The sequence below is a fragment of the Chamaea fasciata genome, unplaced genomic scaffold (assembly GCF_029207755.1).
Source record: "Chamaea fasciata isolate MVZ Bird 193981 ecotype frontalis unplaced genomic scaffold, bChaFas1.0.hap1 SCAF_9, whole genome shotgun sequence".
Classification (NCBI taxonomy): Eukaryota; Metazoa; Chordata; class Aves; order Passeriformes; family Sylviidae; genus Chamaea; species Chamaea fasciata.
Genome location: NW_027094094.1, coordinates 30164270 through 30177063, shown reverse-complemented (window position 1 = coordinate 30177063; position 12794 = coordinate 30164270). Strand labels below are relative to the sequence as shown.

At 42.8% G+C, this 12794-nt stretch overlaps 1 protein-coding gene across 3 annotated transcripts in view; it reads right to left on the bottom strand.

The window, feature by feature from the left end:
- REEP3 (receptor accessory protein 3) overlaps positions 1-12794 on the bottom strand; it is a 52416-nt gene that overhangs the window by 27389 nt on the left and 12233 nt on the right. For 2 of the 3 annotated variants that reach the window (XR_010722329.1, XM_066191693.1), the window contains exon 1: positions 12387-12448. The exons of the other annotated variant lie outside the window; for it this stretch is intronic. Coding sequence is in view for 1 of the 2 variants with exons in the window: in XM_066191693.1 (XP_066047790.1) it covers positions 12387-12418 (32 nt within the window). In the remaining variant the exon portion in view is untranslated. Of the gene's footprint in view, positions 1-12386; positions 12449-12794 lie in introns of those variants that run through there. 3 annotated transcript variants of the gene reach the window in all.

The window sequence follows — 12794 nt, the reverse complement described above, 5'->3', positions numbered from 1 at the left end:
GCTGTGCACCTCTGTGGCACTCTCAAGCTCGAAATAAGGCAAAAGGGGATAATCTTATTCGGGGAAAAAGCTCAAAAGCCTGCACGTGTTGGGTTAACCCAGGCTGGACACCCAAAGCCATTCTGTAGCTCCCCTGCTCAGCTGGGCATGGGAGAGAAGATACAACAAAAAGCTCAAAGGTCGTGGGGAGAGAAGGACAGAGATCACTCACCAGGTACTGTCATGGGCAATTACCGACCCGGTTTGGGTAGTTTGATTGTTAATCTATTAGCAATCAAATCGCAGTAGGACAATGAGAAATGAGAGTAAAACCTTGACACACAAACCCTGACACACCGCCAAAAAAGCAAGACTCTTAAGTCATGCCTCACCCCTCCCTGAGTGCTACAGCTAGGCAGTGATTTCTAGAGTAAGCCAGCCACCAGCTACGGTTCACATGTCCACACAAACAAAAGCCTGCCCTGGCATTTTTGCCCTGACTGTTTTTGAAAAGCACTACACTAAACAAAGTCCTTCTGTCCAGCACCTGACAGAATTTAGCTCCATTTTGCTATTCAGATACACAATACTCATCACACAACCTACTAAACTATAAAAACTACACTTTGACCAAAATACTAGCCTGCTGCAGGCACAGGGGAGCATGAGCATCAGCTCCTGAACCCCACAAGAAATTCTATCCTACTTTTTCTTCCAACCTCTCTGCCTTGGGCAAGGAGCAGGGAAAATCATGTAAATCCTATTAAAAGAACATGTCTGCTAACAGAAGCGAGCTTTAAATTCAGCAACTCCCCTAGCAGATTTCACTTACCAAAATACAGGAATGCAATCAGGTCTGTTAAAATCTTCATAGCATTCTTATGACCAGAATATAAAAGCCAGAGGAAAAAAAAAGGTCTTAACAGTTAAAGAACATACCCAGAAGCACTGACAGAGCTGAATAAAGCACATTCTTGAACAGAGCAAGGCAGCTATTAACTTTCCAACTGAGAAAGCTGGAATTCTCCAAAGCAACTGCCAGATTCTTCCAAAGCACAGCATAACCAATAATAATGCAATTACTCAAGCAGTCAGAAACCACCTTTGAATTGTAAGAGGAAAAGAGACATCCCTGCTGATTCCTCCAAAACGTGTGACTTTTCTGTGCCAGGAACTCTTATTTAATGGGTCCCAAGTAAAACAACTGCAAGCAGCCTGATAGGAGACAATTAAGCCTTCCTTCCAACGCAGACCTCCAGGCTGTTACAAGTATCCTATCCACTCATGTTTATGGACTAATCATTGATCTACCCCAAATCAGGGAGCCTGCTGCCAAGTAACTCTTCAGGTTGTCTCAACATGGAAACATCCCTGTCTGAACCTTGAAAGAAGCCTAAAAGGAGCCACAACAGAAAAAATTAGAGAAAATTCTCCTCCGTAAGGGATGTTCTGCACTGGAACCTGAGTGCAAGTGCTGATGTACTTATGGGCTCTAATAGCTCTCCCTCAGGGGCCTGTGGCAATCTGGAACAAGGGACAGCTAAAAAACAAGTCCTGAAGCAAAATCCAGGCCACCCTCTCCAATAAGTCAGCCTGGAAACTCACGTGGTCAAGCTGCATTAATGTTTCAACATAGTTTTCCCAGTCACCCTTCTCACGAGTTGACAGGTACACGAAACCTGTGAATCAACTCACCTCCTGTTCACATACAGATCCTGTACAGCACAGAAGTATTTGGAGAAGCTATTTGCATATCATTCTAACTCAAAGAATCTGCCCCTGTGCCTGGAGACAGTTCCCAAAACTTGTGTCCACAACTGAGCAATTTTTCTCGTGCTGCTGGAGAGCCTCGGCATAATTTAACAGAAGGGCATAAGTCTGGAGACACCATCACCATGTCATAAAAAAAAAATAAACAAACAAAACCCCCATCAGATAACAAATCCTGTTCAAAACACAGTCAAAAGGCCCAACAAACCCAGCTGTAAAGAAAATTCCAAAAACCTAGTACTGGAAGGCAAACAGAAACTCCTATAAAACCCTTAGTCACCTCTGTGCATGACTACCTATGCACCTCCAGCTTTTAAGATCCGTGTTTGACTCCTGCTGTAATAGCATCCTGCCCATCCTGGTATTCCTTCCTGTTTACAGCCTGACAGAGCTCCCCACGTGTGCAGGGCAGGCAGGTGAGCTCACTGCAAGCACCCACACCCAAGAACTCAAACCAGACCATCTGGAGCACTTCCTCGTGATAAAGAGCAAACACTGAATGCCTTCAAACACAGAACACCCTTTATAAGAGAACTTAAACATCCCACCTAGCTCTTACCTCAAACTCAACAGCAAAATTTCATCCTTGCTGGAGAAGTATTCATTTTCAAAGCTGCTCACACTTACTTAAATCTCAAGGAAGTTATTTCCCTTCAAACACCTGAAATCATCTCCAATTTCTCTGTTGCTAAGACTGCTTACCACTGGAAGCAAAGTATTTGTGGCCCCATGTCAGCCAGCTGTGGTACCAGGCAGGAGCACAACTGAACACTGAGAAACAGCCAACAGCTAGGAACAATTGCAGGAACCTCCCAGACAGCTCTTAGGACAGCCTTGCACATGACTTTGTTCAAAGACCAAGATGTGTCCTTGTACTGAACTGTGCCCTTCTGATGATCAGCAAGGACTGACAGCTGGATTAAGGAGGTCAGAAGAAACAAAGTGACTAATGTGCTATTTTTCATTTTTTAAAAATATCAAACCAAGCCTAGTTTTCAGGAGATATTTTCTATTTTCATTTAGTATATGCATGAATAAGCTGATTTCATAAAGCAGGTGAGCAAGATACAATTAAGACTACAATTTTTTTTTTAAGTGTAAAGATGAAAGCTGATACCTACACGCATGTTCAAAGAAACTGTCACAAAGAGTTTACATAATAAAGGTAATAGACAGATGACAGAGAAACACACTTATGAGCTTCCTCACTTTGGAAAAAGTTCCTTACACTCACTGCTCTTGGAGGTATTACAACCTACACATGCAGTTTTCATGGGCAACATGATCCTCTCCATTCAGGATACTTCTGAGGGCTCCTAAAAGACATGGGTAATTTAATGCAGATGATGTGCTGAACAAGATTAACAGGAACATTACAGATCTAGAATGAGCTGCTCCATTTTGTTATGAGGTTTAAAGTTACATACACACTTGTTAGTTTCTTGACTTCCATAAACTTAAGTAAAAAAACTACCACCTCTTATTTATATTACTTAGTTTTGTGCCTAGTGTCTTCAAAATTATGTTAGAAGCTTCTGCAGATGTTTATGCCTTTATTTCTGTGTAAGAACATGATGTTCTTGATAGCAAGGATATTTAAGAATCCAGAAGACACCTTAAAACACCTTCCATTGCAATCTTTATGGTATATTGGAAAATTGCTCATTACAGTAACAGCAGCCACTTGTCTCAAAGGTTTCTCTGCTCTGTGCCACCGCAAAACTTGAAACAAGGAAAGTTAGATGGATGTTTGGAGAATCAAAGCCAGCATAAAGAAAACAAAGACTCATCTCAGTACTGCCAAGTCCTGCACATTTTTAAACGCGTTTAACAGTCTTAAAGTTTCAGCTCTGGGAAGTCTGAGAGATCTCAGTCCTGGTGAAATGACCAGGTAACAAGACAAGATAACTCAGTGTTTTAAATGGCAGTAATCCTTTCACTGCTGTGGGGACAAAAGAAAAAGTCACCTGAAAGGATCCAAGGCCAGCTTCTTATTTGTTAAAGTTTATTTGGGCATATTTACTCTCAGTTATGATCCCTTCAATCACGCTATAGGAATCCCAATGGGAAGCCCACATATAATCACACACTGCAGAAATTAAGTCTCAGCTGCAGGAGATGGGGAAGAATTCTTTGCAATAAAGTGTTTAAGCACATTTCCTCTATTGTCTCAGCAGCTGCCTAAGGAGAAAGTTTCCTGATGTACCCAATGCTTGAACTGTAGCTTCAGGAATCCAGTACTTAAATACTATTTTCAGTATTAGAGGAAACCCAGTTTAGGGTCTCTCAAGACTCTGAAGTCATGCCCATTCTCAATTGTTTTTCAAATTAAAGCTTTATTCAGCTTTGAAAAGTGGTTTCAAAGCTAGCTGCTCCACTGGAGTTCCTCTTCGAGGCTTGGCCATCACTTATGGCCTAGGCTCATTCTCTCCATCACCTCCAAATGCCATAGTCAAAAAATGGATTTCCACTTGGATTCTTACCTTTTCAACTTTGGTTTTCCCCCTACATCAAGTCTTCTAGAGACTTAAGAAGCTAATTTTACAAGTTAAAATCCACTGTCATTGTTAGCTGCTCTAAGAGTATCTTCTCTATTTTTGAAGTATTAATCAACATCAAAATAACTGGCTATAGGAAACTAACAGGAGTGGTCCCAAATAAAAATTGCTTCTGCTTATTCCAAGGGAAACCACATTTTATTTTTGAGCTGTCTGTTAGTATAAGGCAAACCACAGTGCATGTAACCACCCATTCATTTGGGTTACATTTAAAAAAATAGTGTCCACACTGCTATAGGTCACACTGTGTGGAATATTAATCTGTCCAGGTGGCTCCAGAGAGAGGAGTGAAATTCATAACCCAAAGGCTCAGAAAGGTCCTATTTAATCATTACACATTCTAGAACCCAAGGGTGTCAGAGACCAGCCTCAATGTCCTGCCTCTCCCAGAAAAATGCCACAAAAACATCACAGTCTGAGCAAAGTGGTGAGTGGAAGCATCTAACACCAATTCTTGATGTAAAAGTAAGCATGCCTTATCTCTACCCCAGACAGCTGGTGGGTTTGCTTTTAATCATCCAAAGTTAGACATTTTCATTTTCTGCCTTAAGGTCCTTGATTTTCAAACAATTCTGTTAATCTTATAACCCAGAAATGTACTTCTGAAGCCTCTTAAGAGCACTCAACAAAACAAACCTCTCCATTGCACACAGGAAAAGGTTTCTAAGAACTTGGTTATTTGGCAGATGCTGTTGAGGGAGCATCTGGACTTGTCATTCCAAGTCCAGGTTTCCTCAATTATACCTGGTATGTAGAGAGCTCTGAAGAGTCTGTCAGACACCAAGTTCAGACTGACAAGCAGAACCTCTACCAGACTTATTCATGCAGTTCTATTAGTAACTTAACCTTATTGGCAAAAATGCAGTGCTAAAAGATATCTTAACTTCCTCCCTCTTGAACCCAAATCATTGATGGGTTTTTCTTTAGATTCTCATGCATTAATTAGTTTGAGGGTTAGGTTTTGCTCTCAAAAGCAAATGAAGCACATTATGCTGATTAACCAAAAAAAAAAAAAATCATTGAGAAGAATTCTATTAACACAAGAATGTTTCACTGGTTATATGTAAATGGGCTAAGAAACCAGAAGATACAAAAAAAGGTGCCTTTTCAGAAATGTTATTTTCCAAATGCAAATGTAAGATAATTAGCCCAATTCACATTATCCTCTTTATAAAAATGTAAATTTCATTTTGTCTCAACCATTCAAGGGTAACTTTTAGACAAGAAAATCTACCCCTCAAAGTTCTGTAAGTAGAATAGTAAAACCAACACTGCTTACATTGCAACTGCAGCAAATCAATGACTGCCAAAGCAGTCATGTACAACACATTTTATGTTTCTGTGGATATACTGTCTACCAAGTGAACCATAAACTGTTCACTGCTGAAAATTTTGAATAGGACAGCTTCCAAAACATTCTAATACTAAATACACTGCAGCTGAGTACGTGCCTTTAGACATAAAGGAAATTATGTGTTCTAGAACAAAATCCTAATCTAGGACAAAAAAAAAGAAAAAAAGATTAGCAGACAGAAGTGAATAATGACAGCACAAAGCCAAATAATAATTGTTTGGGGTTTTTATATTAGTTTAAGGTGATGTTACTGTACTGTAAAAGCTAATCTGGATGTCTTTAAGCTAGTGACCATCTTCCTCACTCTCCTTTCCGTAGTTTTGATTAATGAGTTACAACTCAGGGTGGGGGGAGGAAATAACAAAAGCAGACAGTGGTAGGAAGGCACAAGCACAAACTGTTTTCTGATGTTCCCGTTTGAGCACTGGAAGTTCCAACTGCTCTAACACAAAAAAAGCACAGCGTTATGTCAAGCGTCTCACATCAGGAAAAATTCTGCTTGGGAAATCCTTGCACTTAAAGTCAGGTTGCAGGCTTTTGAAGTAAATTGCACCTAGTTTTTAACATCAAACACGAGTTCCAACTGTCTTCTGGGTGCATGAGCAATGCTCCAAAGATGATAAACATTCATCTAGTTAAACCCACCTCCATGCTGATGCTTGCAGAGTGCTAGGAAACACCAGAGAAACAGAAGCAACACCCTATTATTTTGTCAGTGATAAACTGAGCAACAAAGCAACAGAGATGGCTGACAAGAAGCTAAGTGCACAGATAGCCTCTGTGGGGTGTTTTATTTCCTTCATAGCCAAAACCATCTTGTCAGATTGGTTGTTCTGTGCCACTGAGGCCAGTCATGTTTGAAGTCATCCTGGCCAGCAAAAAAATGCAATCGCCTTTCCTGCCTAGACTCTCCTCACCTCATCTCATTCCTACTGCACTAAATCGTTACGATCTAGCCTGCAGGCCCTGACAACAGAGGGACTGTACTGTTGGCAGAAGTAATATTTTCTTCTGTAGAACCCTAGTGCTTTCACGGGTTTCAAAAATTCCGAATTTCAAAAGCAGAATACAAAGGATCAAAAAGCTCAGAGAAAGCTCCTTAACACATGGAACACTGAAACAGAGGACTTTGCTAGATACGTTTTTACACACATTTTGAAGATAATTTCTATCAAATATTAAGATTATTAAACCAAAGAAACTTCATTTTTTAAAAAATCAAACTTTGGCTCAGGATCCTCCTCAGCCTTACACAGGCAGATCAGGAGCTGCCTGTGTGTACAAACCCAGGAAAGACAAGGCTGCAGAAATGCTCAATAGCCTACAGTGTGCTCTCTCAAAGCAGGCATCGGTTCGTGGAACACTGTGAGAGTGGAGCTTGTTTGTTTTAATTAGAAACATCCTTTCGTGCCAGACCATGCAAGTCTTGGTATTTCTTTATCTCTAACACAGATTAGGCTACCAAGCTCCAGCTATTCCTTCCACACACGGTGTTATTGTTACTTGATTCCACCCATGAGCTGCGATCGCTTCCTATGGGTTTCAGCACACTTTGTAACAGAGCACATGCCAAGAGCATTAAGTAAGAATGTCAGACTCCACAGGACACCTCTAGATGTGCTCCATCTGTTTTGGGCAAGTTTCATTCCCCCGCCTGCCGCAGGCCGGGCACACTGAGCACGCAGGCTCTGCACCTACACCATCCTGCACACGGGGGAGAGAAAGGAGCAGCCAGGCTGCAGAGCCAATGTTGATTTAAGGCAAGGTGTGCCAGACAAGCAGTAGGGGCACTTCTTCCTCACAGGTCGTCAGAGACAGTCATTTTGCATTGTACTAACTCAAGGGGTGTTACAAGCCACATACAAGCGAGCAGAAACTTCTCATTGTATACATTAAGACTCACTGAGAAGCTGAACTAGGGGAGAGAAGTGTTCTGATGATTTCATTGCTCAATTATGTAAATGATTTTAAACTTTCACACAGTCAGAACAATACACATAATCCCTAGACTTACATATGCTTACAGATTTCAACCCATGAAACTGAAAACCCTTGAAAAAAAATCTGACACACTGATTAGAACAGCTGCACTGTTATTACTGGAACTAGATTCACAAGAAGAAAGAATAAGCAGCAATGTGAACGCAAAGAATGTAGTTTCAGAGCACACTTTAACCATACCCTAAAGCCTAAAATAATGCTGGTTTTGTCCTGAAACCTTTCATTCTCAACACAGCACTCACCTAGCAACTACACAACAGCAGCATGAGCCGGTGCAGCTCATTGCAACTAACAAAAGATTAACTTCTGCCAAGGCTGATTTTCATTCTAGTTGACAAAACAACCAGACTTACACAGTGGTCACAGAGCAACGTTTGGATCCTGTGGAAAGTGAATGAGGAGAGGGCAAAGGGCAGGACAGCCCCTCCCAACAAAAGGACAGCCAGATCTATTTCAGCATAGCATGAAATACCAAGGATAACTGAGACACGATCACTGATTCATTCCAGTTCTGTGATGAGACAGACATTGCAGCACATCTCACTTACTCACAATGACAGCAACTCCTTTTTCCCCACAGGTGCAGCAGCAATTTATAGGCCTTTAAACTGAAGAACAGCATCAGAAATTCAGCATCCAACAGCAGTCAGCATCCTTCTTACTTCAGCTGCAACCATCGTGCCAGAGAGCAGGCTACAAACAGTCAAAGAAACTCTCCCACAAATGGCTCTTCTGACCTGAAGATTAGGCTATTAAATTACAACTATTCCTTCCACACACACAGTGTTATTGTTACTTGATTCCACCCAGTGAGCCGTGATCACTTCAAGACATGTTTGACAGCAGGTTGATTAGCAAACTAGAGGGTAAATATTTTTGTAGCTCATGCTTTTAACTAAAAAAAATTGTATTCCAAGAACAAGACACAATCTAGGTTTACAGTCAAAGCATATGCAGTTACATAAAACATCACGTACGTGCTAAGCCAGGCATTCCTGACAACAACCCAATCAACACAAACTATGGCTCCAGCCACCCATTCTCAGATACGGAGTAACTCTAGGGGCAGCTGGACATCTGGAAATGTCAAACAACAACAGAAGCATTAAAAGTGGAGTAAGATAATGGAAACTACGGTTAAAGAAAGAACTCCAATCTGTAAAGCAGCAAAGGCTGAAAGAGACTAATACCACTAGCTAGCTTCAGGTCACCTCCTGTGTCCCCAAGACAGTCTTTGTCCAGCTTAAAGTATTTAGTTATAATCTAATATCAGAATCAAGGAATATTTGCAATGCTCTAAAACTGGGGTGGAGAAGACAGACATTATAAAGACAAGCAAACAGAAAACTAACTACTAGTACCAAAGACAAATACATCCCTCTGTGGAGCACTGCAATTTTCCCTTCCAACATTCACGGATGCTAACCTACTTAACTGGAAACAAACCACGTACTTAAACGTGAAGGGAGAGAGCGTGTTGCAAAGCAACACAGATGGGGGAACTTTCATTTTTAAGTGAGGAGGGAAAAAAGTTAACAGATTACAGCAGACAGTCTGCTTTAACAGATTGCAAGAACAAAATGGCCATCTACTTTGTATTTAGGACGCTTTCACATCTTTGCTTGGCACAAGAGGATGGTCTGATCTCATCCATACCAGGCTGTGACTGACAAGTATTCAGTGTGTTTACTATTAAATACGGTCTCAGCAACTGATGTGTACACAATCACTCAGACCTTACAAATGAGAAGAACCAGCAACCCAAGCAGACTAAAAGTCAGGCCCAAGCTCTATTTGAAGTTAACAAGGTGAGCAGTCACAAATTAAAAAAAATGTATTTCCAACAATAAAGACTAAGAACAAGATGTGCCACTCAGAAGTCTTCTGAGACCCCGAATGAAATAAATTATCTTCTTGTTGGTTTTGTTAAGTAAAAAAAAAGCAAAAACCTTGCAGTAAACATTCCAAAAAATGTTGCAACAGCCCGTGTGTTTTAGAAATAATAATGAGCTATACTTACTACAACAGCACCCAATGAACACAGAACTTGCAAATGGAAAGATGTTTTAATTATGCACTTCAAGGCTTCTGCTTCTTGACAGAAAGATATGCAATTAGTACAAGGTATTTCACAAATTTAAATACTTAAGAATAATAGCATTGATAGAGCAAAGGGAAAAGATTTCATTAGAACAAAGTTCTGCTGAAGATTATTATGTGGAACAGTGAATTTGAACCACTCCCTCTTTCCTGTGCATGACTCCTCAAGACAATTCACATGCAATTAAAAATTCAAATTCTCTATTAGCTCCATTCCCTAGTTCCTTAAAGCATTAACCAAACTCTTAGAGTGGAGTTAATGAATTCAAAATCGCAGTGTCTCAGATTGAATCAGAAGGCAGTTTGCTGGGGACACACATGTCAGGACAAGCCCACCACATCACAAGTCAGCAGAGGGCACTGCAACACACCTACAAATTAATATTTTGCTGCTCTTTTGGCCCTGAAACATAGGAGGTCAGTCAGGAGTGGAGAACTCTGCCACGGACAGAAAAACTGCTGCTCCATTCCATCAGCAGTCAAGACGAGAGGTGTTCTTGCTGCACACACAGAACAGGGCATGCTGTGGACATACGTCCCAGGAAGTCACCGCATCAGAACCAAAATGCTACACAACAGCCTCAGACCTTCACAGCTACATAGGACTTAGCAACCTTTCTCAGGACTTCGAAGGGAAAGACAGTACACACCTTCCATACTCTAAACAAGCAATTCAGAGACACAAAGTCACTGAAATAGGCACATCTGAGAAGAGACCAGGAAGGAAAACAGATCAAAAAAGGAAGATAATGGACACTGAGAAAACAGGACAAGGAGGACATTCTCAAGACTACTAAAATTAAGACCTCTCATGTCACACCACATCTGCTTCAGGGCTACTTCTCACCTTCTGTTTCTACATGAATTTTGCTTCTTTAGCAAAGTTAAACAGTAATCTCAAAGCTGTCCAAATTCTCATTGAACACTTTCATCTTCCTGAGAAACCGAGCATCGGCAAACTATTTAAAACCCACATCTAGGAAACAAGGACACAAGAAGGTGAAAAAGATTTATAAATAACATTTAGGACTTCTTTTTTAGCAAAAATAATTAGGGCACACAGATAAGTGACCAATGGCAATAAGGAAACCGAACTACACGGAACTGCACAGCACATTATCCTTTATTGCCTTTTGCAATAAATCTGTGGAGAACAGTAGCTCTTCTCTTCATTCCCTATTGGTTCAGCTCATGGAGGACTTTAACTTATGCAAATACAAAACCTAGGAACTCAGGGATGGGAAAAAACCTCAACTAGCTACAAGAACTTGGTGATCAGAAATTAAGGTCCTCAGCACCGCTGCCATTTCCCTTGAAACCAACCAGTCTGAGGAGTTTAAGTAAGAATTTTCTGGTGGGTGCTCTTACGTAACAAAGCAGGAACAGGTCGAGCAGCTCCATTTGATGTACAGAAAGCAAGAGCATGTCTCCTGCCTATAGCACCGTGTGTAGCCTGTGGGAAGACCACGCTGACAAAGTGCACCAGCAGCAATTCCTCCCACAGACTCTCTTCCCAACCCCTGTCGTCCTTTGCCAATTCTGGAACGCGATGTTCTGCTTCCCAAGTCGCAATTATGTGACAAATCTCAGGGAGGGCAGCAAGAGGGAGAAGGACTGCTGCTTATCTAGGTGGCTGGACTGCAGCAGGAAAACAGACGTGGCAGCATGAGAAAGCTTCCTGACAAAGTTTTCAGATGAAATTACACCAGGGATGTCACAGGAAAATCTTATTATGCCCGGCTGTGCGCCACACACTCCTGTTACATATTTTATGCGAATTCGGATGTTTGTCGGACTGCTTTGTGAGCAGATTCACTTCATCTGCCTGGCAAAAGCTCACACACAGCAAATCTCAGCTCAAAGGACCCGATAAGCACTGAGGACCCCAGAGCCACAGTGCTGCCCAGCAAGGAGGAAGATTGTGCTGCCCAAATATTACTCAACCTTTATGAGGGAGTATTATTCAAATGAGCGCAATAACTCATCAGTTTCTGGAAGGAATAGTACAATGCCTAGGGAAAAAAATCAGAGGTTGCACTGCAGTTTACTCTCTCTCAAGCAGAACTTACACAACACGGAACATGATGCTTCTCGCCCAAGACAGGTTGCCTCTCTGGCTTTCAGAAACTCAAGTTTATCAACTCCAGCATACAACAACACTGCCCATCTACCTCATCGGCTGATAACCCATACTCGGCACAGACCGCCGTCTCACACTCGCAAGCCTTCTTCTAGTTCTCTCAACTCTGCCACAGGTTAAAAAGGAAAAGTTACCTGATTTAATAGGTTAGTTTTATAGGTTACTACAGGATCCATTTACAAGCACGGGTTGCAATTTGTGCGTGACAGGCACAAGCAGCGCGCCTTGGCTGGCCCCGCAGCGCCGTGAAACACGCACTCAAGAGCAGGAGACACGGACTAACCCTAAACCCGCTCGGTGCAGCTCTTGCGGGGGTTTTGGGGAGCAAAAAGACCCTCTGAGGCACACAGAGCCCCAAGGGGAGCGCACAGCACCCGGCTCACGAGGCTGGGGCAAGGAGAAAAGGGCCGCCGCCCCCCGCTCATCGCCACCACCCCTGCCCCGGGAAGCAAGCCGCCTCCCGCAGCCCTAACCCGGCACTCACACGACGGCTCGGGAGATCATCCAGGACACCATCGCGGCGGCGGCGACGCGTCCCCTCAGCCGGCCGGGCCGCAATGGCCGCGGCCCCGCCCCGCCCCGCCCCATTGGCTCGGGGGCCGCGCGCCTGCGCACTGGGGCCGCGCGCGGCGGGGCGGGCGGGCCTGGGAAAGGCGCCCGCTCCTCCTGCCGCTTCGCCCGGGACATGTCTGAGCACTAGGGGCGTCTTTCCCAGACCCCCCACACGGATACAGCCCCTCGCAGGGAACCCGGGAGAGAGAGGAGCACAAAGAGGTTCGTTAACATTGCAGTAAGGCGCCTTTCTCCCCTTCTGTATTTGAAATATAGCGACAAACTCTAGCAATAAGCGGGGTGGGGATGCTCACCCCTCGCCTTAATCTTTTCCCCGTGT